Source organism: Lepidochelys olivacea (genome assembly GCF_965140295.1).
Source record: "Lepidochelys olivacea isolate rLepOli2 genome assembly, chromosome: 6".
NCBI lineage: Eukaryota > Metazoa > Chordata > Testudines > Cheloniidae > Lepidochelys > Lepidochelys olivacea.
In genome coordinates this window covers 120,306,275-120,326,599 of record NC_140416.1, presented here as the reverse complement: position 1 = coordinate 120,326,599, position 20,325 = coordinate 120,306,275, and the positions used below count along the sequence as shown (strand labels likewise).

The 20,325-nt window shown below is 41.5% G+C and overlaps 1 protein-coding gene across 4 annotated transcripts in view; it reads right to left on the bottom strand.

Annotated features, from left to right (window-relative positions):
* DLGAP5 (DLG associated protein 5) overlaps positions 1-20,325 on the bottom strand; it is a 47,376-nt gene that overhangs the window by 6,918 nt on the left and 20,133 nt on the right. For 2 of the 4 annotated variants that reach the window (XM_084630345.1, XM_084630348.1), the window contains exons 8-17: positions 14,421-14,722; positions 13,836-13,963; positions 13,616-13,739; positions 12,924-13,009; positions 11,470-11,630; positions 9,268-9,360; positions 5,933-6,155; positions 4,309-4,543; positions 1,702-1,771; positions 331-586 (exon numbers count right to left, since the gene is read on the bottom strand). In XM_084630345.1, coding sequence (XP_084486471.1) covers positions 331-586; positions 1,702-1,771; positions 4,309-4,543; positions 5,933-6,155; positions 9,268-9,360; positions 11,470-11,630; positions 12,924-13,009; positions 13,616-13,739; positions 13,836-13,963; positions 14,421-14,722 — 1,678 coding nt within the window. The remainder of the gene's footprint in view (positions 1-330; positions 587-1,701; positions 1,772-4,308; positions 4,544-5,932; positions 6,156-9,267; positions 9,361-11,469; positions 11,631-12,923; positions 13,010-13,615; positions 13,740-13,835; positions 13,964-14,420; positions 14,723-20,325) is intronic. The other 2 variants (XM_084630346.1, XM_084630347.1) reach the window with 2 other exon arrangements.

Sequence of the window (20,325 nt, the reverse complement as noted above, 5' to 3'; positions counted from 1 at the left end):
TAGGATAGCTATCCACAGTGCAATGCTCCGGAAGTCGACTCTAGCCTCGGTACTGTGGAAGCACTCCGCCGAGTTAATGCACTTAATGCACTTAGAGCATTTTCTGTGGGGACACACACACTCGAATATATAAAACAGATTTCTAAAAAAACGACTTCTATAAATTCGACCTTATTCCGTAGTGTAGACATACCCTTAGAGAGACTAATAGTCCTGTACCAATAAGTTCACGTGTTAACAAGGTCCATTAATAATCTTAAAATTATCAGATAAAGACTCAATCCTAACAGTAAAACACAAACTATGAGAAATAGCCATAAAGAAACGCACCTGAAGAGAACCTATATTCTGGTGTGTTTGGTTTTTCAGCCTGAATGAAATCAGTTTCTGGCTGGACATTCTTTTCTGGGCTGTGCATGACAATGTCTTGACCCGTAAGATCTGTAGCAGACAGTTCCATCTCTTCTGTAACATCTGGCATTTCTATTTTAGTGCCAGGATCTTCCAGCGCTTGGGAATCAACAGGACCTGAACTCCTCCTTTCATCTGGGTGTAAACACACCTCAAGAACAGCTACATTTGTTTCCTGAAGAATTAAAAGGGAAAAGTAGAAAGTAAGATAGCAAGAGAGACATAAATAAGTACTCAGTTCTGTTTTGGGCTTTTTGTTTTGTTGTCAGTGAAAAATGTATCAACTTTAGAAACAGAAAGAAAGCACAAAGTGTACATGAGGGCCAGGACACGTGCAGGCCAAGAGATCATGGAAGATGGTACTCCACCATGTGTATTGTTAAGATACAAGGCCTGTGGGTTGGCGTTAGTCTTTGGATAATTTGTTAGAGTTTAGTACATTTACACAAGAGACTCTTCAAAAGACCAAAAAAAAAAGGTGGCCTCTGTAAGTCCACTGCTGTGATCTATTTCAGAGGTAAGCTAGTTTCTTTGGTGCTTCTTTGACAAGATTTTGAAGAGGAAAATATAAGGTCAATTCTCCCTCCCTGAAGAAAACTGAATTTACACTTTTAGCAGAGGTGCCTGAAGAGTATTTTAGGTAACCAGTTCGTTCTCTTGCTACATTGTTTCCTAAAAGCACAGAACTACATACTGAGCAATATTGAAGCTTGAAAAGTCCCATAGGCAAGGCTATCTCCCTGAGGAAAGCTATGAGAAACTTCTTGGGGAAGACAAGAGGGGCAGTCATAACTGAACAAATGTTTCATATACAAGATCCCCTCTGCAGACAGTGATGTGGAATAAGTGCATGGAGAAGTTAAATGCAGGTAAAGATAATATTGCATCTAGACATTCTCCGAGGTGAAACAAACAAACAGGAAGAACATTCTTTGCTTGCTCTTTTAAGTGTAGTAGATTCTGAGGATAAAAAATCAATGCAGGAGATTTTTAGTAGTGTGTAGGAGAATGGCTTTATGCTGTTGGACTCAACTGGGCCCAAAAAGGATTAAATGTGGATCCATATAAACAAGAAACAAAGCTTAAGATAATCTGCCATTCAATACTAGTGATCCTATGCAAACACCTCTCCGAACTTTCAGACGCTCTGGAGGAACAGGAAAGTACATTCTCCTGATTCAGAATCCATGGTATTCACTGATTTATGGGGTAAACATTAACAGTTTCTTATATACTGAAGATAGATTTTTAAGGCACATACATGCACTAGTCAATGAAGACACAACTCACATTAGTTCTCTTAGTTCTCTCTGCTGCACCATCTGTCACAGAGCATTGTTCTTCTGCAAGTGGGGAGCCACTGAAAAAGAAACCTGAACATTCAGTCCTCTCTAACCATTCTCAACTTTTGGCATAGCCAACCTTGACCCCATTAAATAGTTTGTTCTGCAGTTATCATAGAATCATAGAACTGGAAGGGACCTTGAGAGGTCATCTAGTCCAGTTTCCTGCACTCAAAGCAGGATTAAGTATTATCTAGACCATCCCTGACAGGTATTGGTCCAACCTGCTCTTAAAAATCCCCAATGATGGAGATTCCACAACCTCCCTAGGCAATTTATTCCAGTGCTTAACCACTCTGATAGTTAGGAAGTTTTTCCTAATGTCCAACCTAAACCACCCTTGCTGCAATTTAAGCCCATTGCTTCTTGTTCTATCCTCTGAGGTTAAGAAGAACAATTTTTCTTCCTCCTCCTTGTAACAACCTTTTAAGTACTTGAAAACTGTTATGTCCCCGCTCAGTCTTCTCTTCTCCAGACTAAATAAACCCAGTATTTTCCAATCTTCCCTCATAGGTCATGTTTTCTAGACCTTTAAATCATTCTTGTGGCTTTTCTCTGGACCCCCTCCAATTTGTCCACATCTCTCCTGAAATGTGGCGCCCAGAATTGGATACAATACTTCAGTTGAGGCCTAATCAGCACAGTAGAGCAGAATGATTGCTTCTCATGTCTTGCTCACAATACTCTTGCTAATACATCCCAGAATGATGCTTGCTTTTTTTTGCAACAAGCGTTACACTGTTGATGCATATTTAGCTTGTGGACCACTATGACCCCCAGATCCCTTTCCACAGTACTCCTTCCTGGGCAGTCATTTCCCATTTTGCATGTGTGCAACTGATTGCTCCTTCCTAAGTGGAGTATTTTGTATTTGTCCTTATTGAGTTTCATCCTATTTACTTCAGACCATTTTTCCAATTTGTCCAGATCATTTTGAATTTTAATCCTATTCTCCGAAACACTTGAAACCCCTCCCAGCTTGGTATCGTCCACAAACTTTATAAATGTACTCTCCATGCCATTATCTAAATCACTGATGAAGCTATTGAACAGAACCGGACCCAGAACCGATCCCTGTAGGACCCCACTCATCATGCACTTCCACCATGATTGTGAACCACTGATAACTACTCTCTGGGAACAGTTTTCCAACCAGTTATGCACCCGCCTTATAGTAGCTCCATCTGGGTTGTATTTCCCTAGTTTATTTATGAGAAGGTCATGCAAGATGGTATCAAAAGTCTTATGAAAGTCAAGATATATCATATCTACCCCTTCCCCCCATCCACAAGGCTTGTTACCCTGTCAAAGAAAGCGATCAGGTTGCTTTGACATGATTTGTTCTTGACAAATCCATGCTGTTATTTATCACCTTATTATCTTCTAGGTGGAGCAAATTAAGCAATCTATTTGCAAACATTATCTTTCTGGGTACAGAAGTTAAGCTGACTGGTCTAATTCCCCAGGTTGTCCTTATTTCCCTTTTTATAGATGGGCACCATATTTGTCCTTTTCCTATTGTGACTTTTCAAAGATGATTGCTAATGGCTCATATCTCCTCAGTCAGCTCCTTGAGTATTCTAGGATGCATTTAATCAGTGCCTGGTGATTTGAAGACATTTAACTTGTCTAAGTAATTTTTAATTTGTTCTTTCCCTATTTTAGGCTCTGATCCTACTTCATTTTCACTGGCATTCACTATGTTAGACATCCAATTGCCACCAACCTTCTTGGTGAAAACCGAAACAAAGAAGTCATTAAGTACCTCTGCCATTCTCACATTTTCTGTTATTGTCTCTCCTCCCTGATTGAGTAATGGGCCTACTCTGTCATTGGCCTTCCTCTTGCTTCTAATGTATTTGCAAAATGTTTTCTTGTTTCCTTTTATGTTCCTATCTAGTTTGATCTCATTTTGTGCCTTAGCTTTTCTAATTTTGTCCCTACATACTTGTGTTATTTGTTTGTATTCATTTTTTGTAATTTGACCAAGTTTCCACTTTTTGTAGGACTCTTTTTTGAGTTTTTGATCATTGAAGATCTCTTGGTTAAGCCAGGGTGGTCTCTTGCCAGGCTTCCTATCTTTCCTATGCAGTGGGATAGTTTGCTTTTGTGCCCATAATAATGTCTCTTTGAAAAACTGCCAACTGTCTTCAATTGTTTTTCCCCTTAGACTTGCTTCCCATTGGATTTTACCTACCAACTCTCTGAGTTTGCTAAAGTGTGCCTTCTTGAAATCCATTGTCTTTATTATGCTGTTCTCCCTCCTACCGTCATGGTCACTACTCACTACACAACTCATTTTCTGGACAGAAATTAAATGTCTACTTATGCACAATGAAATTATGTTTGAGATGCAAAGCCTTTTTAGGTCAGTGGAGGGAGGAAAACAAGGACTTGACATCTTTTACCCAGGCAGAATTAATGGTAAGATTTAGCAAACATTAATATTGACAACTGTATGTGCTGAGAGGGAGTCTAAATTTTCTCATGTAAAAGTTAACTAGTAACTTCTGCAGCAACTGAAGTTAGAATGAAGCTGTATTCAAGTGTCTACCTTTGTTCCAGTGTGCTGCCAAACAGAGTTTTTCTAGTAGGAGCCTGTAGCCCGTTAGGATTTTCTGGAACATGAAAGCCACTGGCTGCTGGTGGAGTCTGTTTTGCAACAGCGTCCTCAGAGCTGCAGAGAATGGCAAGTCTGCTTTGGAGCAAAGTTCTACTAGCTGATCCTGGAGTTGTCAGTTGTTTAGAAATCCGTTGGGAAGATCTGCCAGGTGTTTTGGAAGGCAAAGCTGAAAAATGTGTTTAAAGTTTCATTAGATAGGACATGTTTCTATAGGATGGGACAAATTCAGTGACCAAGATTCTGATTAGAAACACTTTCTAATTTGCTATTTTTTCAATTGGTTGAAGTTAAGTGGTTTATTCAGATGGCAAGTTAAGAATAATTTATTGTGAATCTACCAGGTAGAATACGAACAAAGGTGACAAGCGTGAATAGGTCACTATCACCCATGGGCGAATACTTTTCAAAAAGCGATCACTGTATTGGACCTCTCAGTCCTTGTGCAGGTTTCCTTTCAGGACACCTCCATCAAAAGATAAGCCTGGGACCTTAAATTTGTAACTTTGCTAGATACTAAAAATCATGGACCGAACATAGACACTGGATTTCTGGCTTATTACAGCAATCTGTAACCAATTTAAACCCCTGCCCCAGCCTCCCCACACCTTTCCCCACCTATGACTGGAGAGGTGCTAAAGGGCCACTTCACCATGAATGGTCCCTTGATGTGTTAACTACTTATGCTAAAAAATCTGTTCCACCTTGTATTTCCCTGTGACACTCCGAGTACATGTCCCAGACCTGAAGAGGAGCTCTGTGTAAACCTGACAGTTTGTCTTTCTCACCAATAGAAGTAGGTCCAGTGACAGAGTATCTCTTACTCACCTTGTTTCAACTGACAGATTCAGATTTGTTAGTGGACACCATCTTGGCATTTAAAGCCAATGTTGCTGAATCCTTTTAATTCAAAGACCTCAAGGTATTAGTCACGTGCATTAAAAGAATTCTGCTACTTTTGGGAAGATAAATCTATACCCAAGAACAACAGGAGTTGAGAACACACTCTTAGAATCAGACTGAACACCTGGAAAGATGATAGAGAAAAGAAGCTGAACACCGCTCCTAATGGCTCAGAGCCAACTGGGAACAAGGCTATTGAGAAAAAGGATTTCATAATTAGATTGCAGTAGAAGAAAGATCTTGTGTACTCCTTTGCTCTCTTAACTATGTGTCTAGCACAGTAACAAAGGGCAGAACCTATTTACAGAGATCTAGAGGCTGTTTAGTCATGTGAGTAAAGCAAGAATACTCAACATAAAGCTTTGTAGTTAACCAGGTGCTGAAAATTGTATACAAAACATTGTCACATTACTGCCTGATTTACTTCAGTAGACATCTCAATTGAGTGAATTCATTCAAATAACTTCATCCATGCAAAACAACTGCCTTCAGTTCTTTGTGTAATGAACTTACACAAAGGTGAAATACCATTCCACCTGACACTGAAGTGAGACAACAGCATCAAATATAATCCACAAAGTTCAAACTGGAGCACAGGGGGAGGAAGTCCCACCAGCAGTATCGGATCACAGTAATAGGAATGAACTTCACCGACCTGGAAAAGATTTGAGAGGACTTTCAATTCTGAAAAATCCTGCCTCAAACACCACCTTTTCTTCTTCTTTTGGCATCTCTTGGGCTGCAAAGTCAGCTGCTGTCTCTCCCTGCTTCATTTTCTCTTTCATGGCTGCTCTTATGGCAGCAATACGGTTTCGGGCAGCAGTTCTTCCAGCAGCCCCTTGTTTCGGCTTAGATATCCCACTTGGGACAGCTTTCTTCTGAAAGTTGTAGAAAGAGAATCTCTATCGCATCTTAAAGCTTAGAGACAAAAAGCAGTTATGCAAGAACATCTTCGGGGCTGCTGGCCACTGTAAATAGTGCCCATACAAAGATGGTTATGAGAAATCTAATTTCTGGATTCAGAGTAACAGCTGTGTTAGTCTGTATTCGCAAAAAGAAAAGGAGTACTTGTGGCACCTTAGAGACTAACCAATTTATTTGAGCATGAGCTTTCGTGAGCTACAGCTCACTTCATCGGATGCATACCGTGGAAACTGCAGCAGACTTTATATACACACAGAGATCATGAAACAATACCTCCTCCCACCCCACTGTCCTGCTGGTAATAGCTTATCTAAAGTGATCATCAAGTTGGGCCATTTCCAGCACAAATCCAGGTTTTCTCACCCTCCACCCCCCACACACAAACTCACTCTCCTGCTGGTAATAGCCCATCCAAAGTGACAACTCTCTACACAATGTGCATGATAATCAAGGTGGGCCATTTCCTGCACAAATCCAGGTTCTCACCCCCCCTCACCCCCATACACACACAAACTCACTCTCCTGCTGGTAATAGCTCATCCAAAGTGACCACTTTCCCTACAATGTGCATAGTAATCAAGGTGGGCCATGTCCAGCACAAATCCAGGCTCTCTCACCCCCCCCCTTTTTTTCCTACCCCCCACAGACGTTCTGGTTAAACTTGGATTTAAACTTGGAGAGTGGTCAGTTTGGATGAGCTATTGCCAGCAGGAGAGTGAGTTTGTGTGTGTGTGTGTGTCTCCCCGGAAAAAAAAAAAGGGGTGTGTGTGAGAAAGCTCATCCAAAGTGACCACTCTCCCTACAATGTGCATGGTAATCAAGGTGGGCCATGTCCAGCACAAATCCAGGCTCTCTCACCCCCGCCCTTTTTTTTCCGGGGACACACACACACAAACTCACTCTCCTGCTGGCAATAGCTCATCCAAACTGACCACTCTCCAAGTTTAAATCCAAGTTTAACCAGAACGTCTGCGGGGGTAGGAAAAAAGGGGGGGGGGTGAGAAAGCCTGGATTTGTGCTGGACATGGCCCACCTTGATTACCATGTACATTGTAGGGAGAGTGGTCACTTTGGATGAGCTATTACCAGCAGGATAGTGAGTTTGTGTGTGTGTTTTTTGGAGGGGGGTGAGAGAACCTGGATTTGTGCAGGAAATGGCCCACCTTGATTATCATGCACATTGTGTAGAGAGTTGTCACTTTGGATGAGCTATTACCAGCAGGAGAGTGAGTTTGTGTGTGGGGGGGTGGAGGGTGAGAAAACCTGGATTTGTGCTGGAAATGGCCCAACTTGATGATCACTTTAGATAAGCTATTACCAGCAGGACAGTGGGGTGGGAGGAGGTATTGTTTCATGATCTCTGTGTGTATATAAAGTCTGCTGCAGTTTCCACGGTATGAATCATAGAATCATAGAATATCAAGGTTGGAAGGGACCCCAGAAGGTCATCTAGTCCAACCCCCTGCTCAAAGCAGGACCAATTCCCAGTTATGCATCCGATGAAGTGAGCTGCAGCTCACGAAAGCTCATGCTCAGATAAATTGGTTAGTCTCTAAGGTACCACAAGTACTCCTTTTCTTTTTGCTAATTTCTGGAGAGGTCATCCCTGTTCATGTCCATGATCTCTTGTACCATCATTCAACTATTTCTGGGTTTGGGGAATGGACAAAAAGAGCAGAGCAATTTCTTTTCAAGGAGTGTTGAAGTAAAAGCCTATAATTCAAAACTTTTTCTGACACCTTGCTGATGGCAATCAGGGTTTCTTTTGCTCATGTCCTTGTAAGCAGTGGGCTGCAGAGACTCCTAGTGGCCAGGAGATAGAGATGCAGGACATCATGGACTACAGCAAAAGGGATGCTACTAGCTTACCTATAAAAGTTTCTCTTCCTAACCACAAGGGTCCAACAATTTTTTTTTAATTGAAGCTTATATTCTGGTGCATAGTTCTGCAGCAAAGAATGGATTCTACAGCCAAACTGTGGAACGCACACAGCCCTGACTGTTAGTCCAATGAGTCACTGGAAGCAATTACCTACCTTCCACTTGGCAGACTGTATTAAATACTTTAACAGTTATGTTTTTGGAGTGTGTCAGACTGTTCATACCCAAAAAATCAAAAGTATTCTAACCCCAATAGTGGAACTGTCCTACGTTTACTCCCCTTTATTACAGTTTAGCAGTTTATTTACAGTTTAGCAAAGTCACCCATTACTTCCTAGTTTTGCCACTGGCATGACTGCAAAGACCTCACCTGAAAAATCAAACTGAGTTAATATTACACCGACAGAGTCCTCTCTCTAGACCACAACTGAGCTACTACACTTGAAGTTTGTGGCTTTGCAGCCGCTTTCCCCCTCAGGGTCTGTGGCACCCCCTTCTGGCAGGGGCAAACAGCAGTAGGTCTGGGCTCTGGCTCTTTGAGTGTGGACGGAGTAGTCAATAGTTTATGGCCCTCAGCCTCCTGGCTGGGGCAAACAACAACAGCTGTTTCTGAGCTCTGGCCCTCTGGGTGGAGCAGAGCAAACAAACAGTCTGTAGCTCTCAGCCTCCTGGCTGGGGCAAGCAATCACGCAGCAATCTCTGAGTTCCGATGCAGGCCCTCTGGCCTAGGGTGAGTATGCAGCCAGCCCTATGTGTGGGACAGTGGCAGGGCGTAGGGGTACCCAGGCCCACCCTACTCCACCAGGTGTCAGCTCAGGGCCCTAGCAGTGGCGGAGAGTCCCATAACTGGGTCAAGTAGGGAAACACTGCCTCATGTCCTGCCAGCACAACTGGACCAACATCTGGTTTCCCTGACATAGCACTGTCCACACAAGCACTTAAGTCTGTGTAATTTATGTCGCTCAGGGGTGTGGCTTATTCAATTAATTGGGGTGGGGGAAGGGTGAAGATTGTTTTTTGAAAGTTCTGTAATGTTACTGGTTGTATTTAGAGAGGAAAAACTGGATGAGCAGGGCTTCAGGAGGTATAGTACCCTTATACTATAAAAATTCTACCAGTTATTTAGAACTGTTCAAAACTCTTACATGTTAAGTCTTAGAGCAGACTTTTAGGAGTCGCACATACCTTGATGGCTCTTTTGCTTGGGATGTTAACTGGCTGCCAACCATTCTCTTGAAGTTTACTAAGGTTATCAAATTTTTTATTCACATCTTCTACCTGATGAAGATCCAAGAAAACATTGCAGAACTAGGTTATGGTTGAGATATGCAGCTGTAAATCTAGTGTAACTTATTTCAATCAAATGTTCTTTAAGCATGAAACAGGCGGTTTATTGTGTATTTAGGTACCTTTACATTAAGAACATAAGAATGGACATACAGGGTCAGACCAAAGGTCCATCTAGCCCAGTATCCTGTCTTCCAACAGTGGCCAATGCCAGGTGCTTCAGAGGGAATGAACAGAACAGGTAATCATCAAGTGATCCGTCCCCTGTCACCCATTCCCAGCTTCTGGCAAACAAAGGCCAGGGACACCATCCCTTCTCATCCTCGCTAATAGCCACTGATGGACCTATCCTCCATGAATATATCTAGTTTTTTTTTTTTTTAACTCTGTTATAGTCTTGGCCTTCACAACATCCTCTGGCAAGGAGTTCCACAGGTTGATTGTGTGTTGTGTGAAGAAATGCTTCCTTTTGTTTGCTTTGAACGTGCTGCCTGCCTATTAATTTCATTTGGTGACCCCTAGTTCATGTATTATGAGAAGGAGTAAACAACACTTATTTACTTTCTCCACACCAGTCATGATTTTATAGCCCTCTATCATATCTGCCCTTAGCCTTTTTTTTTCCAAGCTGAAAAGTCCCAGTTTTTTTAATCTCTCCTCATATGGAAGCTGTTCCATACCCATAATCATTTTTGTTGTCCTTTTCTGTACCTTTTCCAATTAAATATAGAACTACCAACAGATTCTAGTGGGAGAAATGAATCGCTGGCTCCCAGTTAACATAGCTGATGTGACCAACACTAATATACACATATTAGATTCAAAGACACTTGGGTTTATTCAAAACAGCCCTTGCCACACTGGATGATCCAATGAAAGGAAACATTGGATCACCTTCAGGAAATCCAGCACCTAGAATTAAAGTAGTCTGCTTCCAGTCTACTGTTCACATGCTGAATTAGAAATCAAGAGTGAGAAATTAAGTTGTGTCATAGAAATTTTCTTAGAAATCGTTAGGTTTAAGGGCTATGTGGAACACATTATTGTGCAACAGTACCTACAATGGGAACACCCAGAAGTGCAGGCTCTCTCCTAGGTAGAAAACATTTTTAGTGTAGAGTTGTCGCAAGATTTGCTATACCTCTGCCTCCTTTCCTAGATTCCTTTTCCTAGCCTGTTCAGTCCCTGCTCTTGACAGCCTGAGACTATAGACATAAATTTGTACTACAATAGTACCATCTCCCTGGCTTGTCTTTGACTGTGATAAGGAGTTTGCTGTCCCGTCAGTCTGGAGTTACAACACTTGGTCCGTCCCTGGTGAACTGGTTCTCTGCGGTAACGTGCATCCGATTCCACCAGTTCTCCTCCCACCTCTCACTTGCAGCATGTGCAAGTGACTGAGTAGTGAGGGAGAACTGGGCAGAACTGGGGGATTTTTTTATGCCAAGTTTGTCTCCACAGCACGGTCATGCTTCCTCCTAGGTAAAGGTTTTCTGATGCCTTTCCAGCAACCGAATAGGCGTGTAGCAGCATATTCCATTCTTTCAGCATATACAAAGTTGGCTGCATTAACCAAAGGTTTCTTCCCAAGTGCCTGTGACTTTCCAGGAGGCAGACCCACCCACTTCCCTGAGAAAATCCAAGGACAAACTCTGGTTCCCTTGGGTGATAATTGCAAGCTAAATACATTTTTGCCTTTTGATTTTTAAAAAAAGGACACAAGAGGCACTAATAAATTCCAGTTTAGGAAAGGCTCATTTCCCCCAGGCTCAAATGCATTTCACTACTGCTCTCTGAAACACACAGAAGGGGGTCTGTAGATGTTCTTCCCCACTACTCTCAAAACAGGGCAAGTTGTTTAGCTTCTGCAGTACTCCCACCTTGGGATCATACACAGCTCTGTTACAGTGTACAGGTTACCATTAGACTACTAAACCAGCACCTATAATTTTGTTTTGTGTACACAAGATACAATATATTAGGGTCTGAAAATCTACAAATGCAGCCTCCATAAAATGAACACAGTGGATTGGAAGAAGTTTCACATGAATTCCGTAGAGGTTCTGTGTTTTGTTGTAGTTTAACATTTTAAGTGCATACCTGAAAACTAACCATATCCCAAAATCCATCCAGATCTGTGCATGTCGTCGCCTTATCACCCCATTTAAATTCACAGTTATCCACCAGTCCTTCAAACTGTTTAAACCTCTCTGCTATGAGCAGTCTCGTTTGACCAACTGTTGTCCGAATGAGATCTTTTGCTGATGGTAAAAAGTTAACAGTTGAAGATACACATTAAAAGAACACTTCATTCTACAATTATTTTGGTTTAATCTATTTATGTCTAATAGTGTAGAGTGCCAGAATTCGCTTCCTGTATAACCTGACTTCAGATTCACTGCATCCAGAGCAATGTTTCAAAACAGCTCATATGGAGCAGCAGCCAACCACCATATGCAACCCTTCTAGGCATGCTAGATACTTTTAGAAGTAGCACAACCTCCAGAGATCTTTAAAGAGGAGGTCTGACTATGGCATTGGACTCATATTCCCCAGACAAGAACAGTTACTCTATGTTAAGTCTTAAATTTGGTTTAAAAGCTATTATATAGTTTGGCTATGTTCCATGCATTTTTATTATTATTTTTTGTAAAAGTCACCCAAAAAAGCACAGAATGGGCAAAGTTTGAAAATGACAAGTTGTTTTGGTGTACAACTCCATTTACTTTGTTAGTGTCAGCAAGCTACATCCTAAATCTCATGCTCCAGGGTTTCAGCTGGCCACCAGAAGGGGGCAGGAAGGGATTTCCCCCGCCCCCCAGCTATTCTGGGAGAGTTTTTATTTATCTCCTTCCTCTGAAGCATCAGGAGATGGCCATGGCTGGAGATGGGACGCTGAGGGGTGGCCAGAGCTCTGAGGTGGCACCAAGTACACTCTCTCTCAGGTGCTTGGTCTGCTGGTTCTGACTTAAATGCTCATGCTGTAACTAATCACTATATGTGGGGGTTGGGAAGGAATTTCCCCCCACGTCAGATTGGCAGAGATCTTGGGGTTTTTTCACCTTCCTCTGCAGCATGTGGGTGCAGGTCACTTGCCAGGATTATCTGGGTGTATGTCACTTAATCATTTTCCTGCAATTGTGGGGGCCTCGGTCACTGGTGTACCTCAGTCCCTCCTAGTCTCTGCCTGTGGCTCATAATAATCTAGTGTCCTGTGGATTGTAAGACTTTGGTCTCATTTCGGTTGTTGGGTTAATGTGCGGGTGCTAGGTAGGGTTGGTGGCCTGTGTTATACAAGAGGTGACACTAGATTACCCAGTGGTCCCTTCTAGCCTGAAACTCTGACACTCTGTGAGCTTTAATGTTAACATTTAAAAATATTCTGGATAAACTCTAAACTTTGCCAAATACAGTTTTTTCATGTGTCCCAACCAATGCAATTTGGCCCATACAATCAAAATAAATTATGCTTTTTCCCCCCGCCCCCAGTGATCAGACAATATGGGGTTGGGATGAAACCCATTCTGTGCCCTACTACGTGTTTGTTCTCTTACCATCCTCTGGTATGTCCAGGTCAAACTTTCCATCCCACTGGAGACAGTGTGACATCAGCCTCTCAGTCTCAGAGGCAAGAACGTTTCTAAAAAGAAAAGAAAAAAGTGAGATACCCAACCTCTGTTATATTTTAGAGTAAAATTGATTCTCCCTAACTGCCATTAGTACTTTTGCAGCTGCTGGTGTTATCTCTTAGTCTCTTACTAGGAGGGAAAGATTTCTTCTTTCTGCTCTAGGAATGGTTTGATAGGCTTTATAGCTTGCTCGTATATTCTAAGCAGCCAGTCTTGGAGACTGATAAAAAGAGGAACTTTCTCAGCTCGCTCTCCTAGGGTTAAGAAGGCATTCGTCTTCATCACTTTAAACTGTTTTTATTCAATATGTATAGAATACAAACAAAGCACAAAGAGAATAGTAATTAATATTTGCTTGGTACATATAGAAAGATGAAGACACTGATCTATTAAAAATTAACATTTAAGAGATGGTTTGTCACTGGATTTAAGAACTCTAGGAAAGGCCAGTATGAGAGTTAAACATGACTCAGATTATCCAACTACCATGAAAACCTCTTACTATTTGTGTTATTAGAGTTTAAAGTGACTTAGAGTTTGTGTTTTATGGATATTCTAGTTTTTAGTGCTCTGCTCTGAAGTCGTTAGCTAAGTAGGACGCTAATCTTAACACAAACCTGAAATAGGGTACATCATGATCGGTTTCTCCTCCTTTGGTTTCAATTGCTGGGATATCTGCAGACACTGGAATAGTTTCATTTGAACTCTGCATAGCATCTTGCGTCTTGGTTGAAACACATTCTGAAAAAACATATGAAGGATATTTGATCACCAGGACACTGCATTTGCCAAACAAGGAAGAGAAGATTACATTAAATGTGAATCACAATACTATACCATCCTTCACTTTCAGTGAATGTGTACCAATTTGCTGTTCTTGAGAGCTTTTATCAGTCCCTTCCTGAGCAGGTGAAACTTGACTTTTAAACAAACACTCTTTTCTTGATTCTTCTTTAGAAATATTACTAAGGAACAGAAAAGTTAGAAAGTTACTTGGCATGCCTTAAAATTGGCTAACATGGCCAATAATATACTACATTACAGGAACAAGGCATTTTTAAGTACAGTTAATCAAATCTAAATGTTAAACATTTGTGCCTTGAGAATTCAAACTATTTTTACTAAAAAGCAACAAGTGTGTATTTCATAGCATATATCAAGAGACTGCAGAGAGCTCTACTTCTAAAGGTACAGGATTATAGACCATGGTTTCCTTTACCACTACACAGTCAAATATAGGCTTGGCGGGTAGTGATCAGAAAGCATTTCATTAAATGTCAGATCTCCTTCAGCTGACATACTGTTACAGTTTAACATTAGACAGATTTCCACAGCAGAATTGACATTGCAATCTGAATCCTTTTTCATCACCAAGGTCTAAGTTGTAATGGAAGCAAAGTTGTTAGAAGAGGGAATTCTTACGCTTCAATTTTCATAGGGCTCCAGGAGAGACAGGGGGTCAAAAATGCATTTGCCCTGGAAGGAGTCATGGGTGTAACTTTATAAGTTGTTAAACCATCTAGGGGCTGAAACACAAAGTTCTGAGGAGCAAAAGAACGTGTTCTCTGTCTCAATGGAACCGGAATGTGTGTCACTGATATGTTTTCCTTTTCCAGCAGGGTCTCTTCCTGATGGACTTCTGATGTTGGATTTTTAGAGTTACTGACAGAGACTTCAGTTAGTTGATCCATTAAAGTATTTCCTTCCACTTCATGTTTATGTGCCTGTAACAGCACAAGGTAGACAAAACAAACATTTAAACCAGTTCTTATAGTAGAAATAAAGGAGAGATTATTGTCACTTCTATTTCAACTTTAGTCCATATTATTGCAAGTACTACAGGACTTTAGTCATTAGATAACAATACAGAACACATTTTTGGGACAAATACTTACGTTAAAAGAAGTGACCAGTAGTTGGAGTCATCCATAAATCAAGATAATTTGTGGAAAGAAATTCTATCAGGTGGTTCTCAAGCAGGGGTAAACGTATCCCTGGGGGTACACAGAGGTCTTCCAAGGGGTACATCAACTAATCTACATATTTGCCTAGTTTTACAACAGGCTACATAAAAAGCACTAGTGAAGTCAATACAAACTAAAATTTCATACAATTAAATGTTTATACTGCTCTATAAACTATACACTGAAATGTAAGTACTATATTTATATTCCAATTGATTTATTTTATAAGTATATGGTAAAAATGAGAAAGTAAGCAATTTTTCAGTAATAGTGTGCTGAGACATTTTTGTATTTTTAGGTCTGACTTTCTCAGCAAGTAGTTTTTAAGTGAGATAAAACTTGGGGTACACAAGACAGATCAGACCTGAAAGGGGTACAGTAGTGTGGAAAGGTTGAGAACCACTGCTCTAGAAGATTAAATTTAGATCTAATCCTCCTTAAGTCTTATTTAAGATAGCTGAATTCCCTTGCTTTGAGTTTGAGACTTACATTTCATCCTCAGCTTGCCTGTTCTACCTAGATATTGGGGATGTTACAGGGTGAGTGTACTTCCAATACTTAGGCACATTAGCCAAGCAATAGACAGAATGAAGGCCTCCATCCTAAATTATAGCACTGGAATACTGAAAGACTGTTACTTATCTGTGCTGCAACTGTTGTTCTTTAAGATGTGGATGAAGATGTGTATTCCACTCAGGTATGTGCATGCCAAGTGCACCAAAGCTAGAGAACTTTGCCTAGCAGTACCCAAAGGGATGGTGCTCACGACTGTGGCCCCTCTCCAGGTTATTTAAGGGCAGTGCTGCCCTGCTCCCCGTCACTTCCTTCATATTGAATGTCAAGAACTGAGACTCTGAGGCACAGGGGACTGAGGGTGAATCGGGGAATACAAGTCTGCACCCATATCTCAAACAACAATTACAGTACAGGTAAGTAACAATCTTTTCTTTTCTGAGTGGTTGCAGACATGTATTCCACTTGGGTAACTCACAAGCAGTATCAGAAGGAAGTGGGGCTTGAAGTCTCCTTAAAGAGCAACAACAAGACTGCCTTCCCAAAATTCATGTCTGGTCTGAACGCAGATGTAACAGCATAATGCTTGGTAAAAATATGTATGGAAGACCATGTAGCATCCCTGCAAATATTCAATATTGAAATGTCACTGAGAAATGCGATCCATGTCACTTGGGACCTTGTCAAATGGGCTCAATCTCTGCAGAGGCGGGGTCTGAGCTATCCCATAACAAGCGGTTGTAACATGGGATGTTATCCGCCTTGGAATTGCCAGCATAGAGAGCGCTTGACCCTTTTGCAATCCGCAAAGGAAATAAAAAGACAAGGAAACAAAATGGTTTAGTTCTTTCCAAGTAAATGCCATGCATTGTCTCACATCCAAGGAATGAAGACACTGTTCATTAGCATTGGAATGAGATTTTGGAAAAAATATGGGTAAGTAAACATGCTGGTTAAGATGAAATAGTGACACCCCGAGACTAAAAATTTAGGATGAGGTGTCAAGGCAATCTTGTCCTTGAAAAACTGAGTATATAGAGGGTCTGCCATCAGGGCCCTACAGCTCACTAACTCTTCTCGCAGAAGTTATGGCTGCAAGAAACCCTGTCTTTCTGCCTAGGAGAGACAGAGAACAAGTTGCCAAGGGAGAACCCATAAGTGGGCTAACACAGTATTAAGTCTCACTTTCTTCTCTGGTAGAAAGAGACAAGAGACCCCTTTCAGAAATCTGACTACTATGGAGTTCAAGGAAACTGATTGTCCTTGGATTTCAGGATGAAATGCTGAAATCACTGTCACATGGACCCTCAACAAACTGAGATACAGACCAGAGGACTGAAGGTGTAACAGGTACTCCAGGACGTCCTGAATGCAGGATTGCATCAGTGGAATCCCCCGGCCTAGGCATCAAATGGGAAAATGTTTCCACTTTTCCAAATAGATAGGCCCTAGTGGAGGGCTTTCTACTGCTAAGCAGAATCTGTTGAGCAGTTTTCTTTATCTAACCATACTAGTATTCATGCTGGGGGCAGACTGTGAAATCTGACCACAGAACTGAGTCAATAGATTGGGTCAACAAGGAAGAGGAATGGGTGGACAAAGACTGAGGAGGTTAGAAAACCAACGTTGTTTTGGCCAAACTGGTGCTATAAGAATTAGTCTGGCATGATCCATTCTTGGCTTGAGAATGACCCGAGGAATGAGCGGGATCAAGGGGAAAGCATACATCAATGCTGATCCCCAATTCACGTGAAAGATATTGGCTAAGGAATCTGGACTGAGACCTGCTCGAGGGTCAACTTGATTGCACTTCTTGTCGTCTGTCACAATCAGGTCAATAGCAGGAATATCCCATGGTCCTCAGTATACCACTCTTCAGATACCATTTGCGATTCTCGGAGAAATTCCTGCTGGATGATTGACCAAGCAATTCTGGGCCTCTGGTAAACGAGCAGCTGCGGAAATGATGTTCTCTTTGATTCAGAACTGCCAGAACTTTATCATCTCCTGATGATGCTGATTGGAGTGGTTTCCTCCATTTGTTCACATAATTCATTCTGGTGATGTTGTTAGTGAGTACGTGAACTGCTGTGACACAATCTGCACTTGAAATATCTTGCATACATTGTAAATGCCCCGAAGCTCCACAACATTGATATGAAGAGATGCTTCCTGCTCTGTCAATAAACCTTGTATCTTCAATTCCCCCAGATGTGCTGCCCAACCTATTGTGGAAGCATCTGTCACTATGATCCTCTCTAAGGGGATGTGGGGAGAACACAAGCAAAGAGAACACCTTGGTATACTTTGCATTGAACTGTCCACCACTGAAGGGAGTTCAGAACCACTGGATGCACTTGGACCAGCCCATCCAATACCTGACAATTTGGGCAACAGACCAACCTCCACCAGGTTTGAAGAGGACGAATGTGAAATCTTGCATGTGGACCATGTAAGTGCATGCAGCCATATGACTTAACTTCAGGCACACTTAGATGGCAGTAGAAGTGTGAAAGCAGAGAGACAGATACAGGCAACAAATTGCCTGGAATTGCTCATTTGGTAGGAATGCCCTGGATCTTATAGAATCTAGTAGGGCCCCAATGAACTTGATTTTTTGAGTGGTATTAATGTTTAACCTCCCCTCATTTAAAATCAGACTCACATAATTGAAAAGGTGCATTGTTGTTGCCCTGGAATTGAGGGGAATGTTACCTCAGAATTTGATCAAGCTAATTGCATCCATATTGTGTGCATTCAGCCACCCTGAATTAATAAAATAGACCACCACATCGTTAAGGGTTAATTTGGACAAGCCATGCTTCTGGAGATAAGGTCAAATACTAGCTGTAGGCATGCAGTTTCTGCTAACCAGAATGGGAGGGGAGAAAAGAGTCAACAAATTGAGACTGAAAGAAAATAAGTGGATGGAGACATTGAGTTTGGGCACCTTTGATACAGAAGCTTATTATGACTAAGATTGTTAGGAATGTTTTGTTAATAAGTAGTTTATTGAAGTTAGGAGAGGTGATGAACCTGTAGGGGTTACTATGAGCAGTGTGTTTTATAAAGGTTAGTTATAAAAAGACAATAGAGTGTACTTTGGAACAGTTCTCTGAGGCTATCCCGAGAGACTTTTTCCTGATGCCATACTCCCTGGCAGGAAAGAGAGTGTAGTGAGTAATTAGCAGCAGGTCAGCAGTAGACAATCTCAGATTCTAGGTAATTATTTGAGATGTTCTAAACCTATTGCTTATGTCTGTGTGCTTAAATTTAATAAATAGTAGTTTTAGATAAGAGCATACTTATTTTATCAATTTTCATCATCCAGAAGCACTGTGTTCCCATTGATTTATTCCTGACACCGCCTGGAGTGAAACAGTTAAGTTGCCACTGCTTTGGTTCTGAAAAGCCTGGGTAACAATGTGAACTGAACATGCAAGAGGACTTGTCTTGACTTGACCCTCACTAATCAATTGTTCAGATACGGAAAGGTGTGAATTGCTCTTTTCCTGAGGTATGCAGTCACTACCACCATGCATTTGACAAAAACACGAGGAGCTGAGGACGGGCCAAGTGGAAGCACAGCATACTGATGTTGACCTGCCGTGACAAGTCTCAGAAACTTCCTATAGCTTGAGAAAATCATTACGTGGAAATAAGCATTTGAAGATCTGGGGCAGCAAACCAGTTGTGAGTTAATGCAAAAAGGATCATTGCTAGAGTGACCATACGGAATCACACGTATTTGATGTATTTGATGTGGAGATCAAGAATTGGCCTCATCCCTCCTTTGGGTTTGGGGACCAGGAAATATTGGGAATAGAATCCCTTTTCCCAGTGATGCAGCGGGACCTCCTTTATAGCTCTCTCTAAGCACGTAGAATTTAGACCAACTGAAGAAACAGTGGCTCACAAAAAGGGTTCTTGAGGAGGGACATGGTAGGAGAGATGCAGAGGAACTGAATGGCATAATCTGAAGGTGCTTAGCACGCATTTGTCAGGGGTTACTGTATCCCAAGCACCACCATAAAAGCAAGACAACCTATTCCCAAACTGAAGAGATGCGGGCACCGAAGTCACAAATGGAATGCTGTCCTGGACCTGAAAGTCAAAATGGCTGCTTACTCAATGGAGGACAATGTGCTGGGCTTGCTAGCTAAAATTAGACACAGAAGGCTTCCTCCTCTGCAATCTATGCCCTTTCCTAGAGGAGTCCTGCTGCTTAACAGGGAAAGATTACTGCCTTAAAAATGGCTGTGAGCAGTACTGTTGCTGCTGACTTCCGTAATTATGCCTCCTTCTGGACAGGGTTTAAACCCCTAGGAAACGAAGTGGCCCAGCAGTCCTTAAACAAAATGTAAAGTCTCATCAGTTCTCTCCAAAAACAAAATGTGACCATTGAAAGGTAAGTCCTTGATACACTACTGAACGTCAGGAACTATGCCAGAATTCTGCAACCATAAGGCCCTTCTCATAGTCACAGCTGATGCCATACAGTAGAACTTCAGTTACAAATACCTCGGGAATGGAGGTTGTTCATAACTCTGAACAAAATGTTATGGTTGTTCTTTTAAAAGTTTACAACTTAACATTGACTTAATACAGCTTTGAAACTTTACTACGCAGAAGAAAAATGCTACTTTTAATCATCTTAATTTAAATGAAATAAGCACCGAAACAGCTTCTTTACCTTGCCAAATTTTTTAAGCTTTCCCTTTACTATTTTTTTTAGTAGTTTACATTTAACACAGTACTGTACTGTATTTGCTTTCTTTTGGTCTCTGCTGCTGCCTGATTGCATACTGCCATTCCAAATGAGATGCTTGGTTGACTGGTCAGTTCATAAC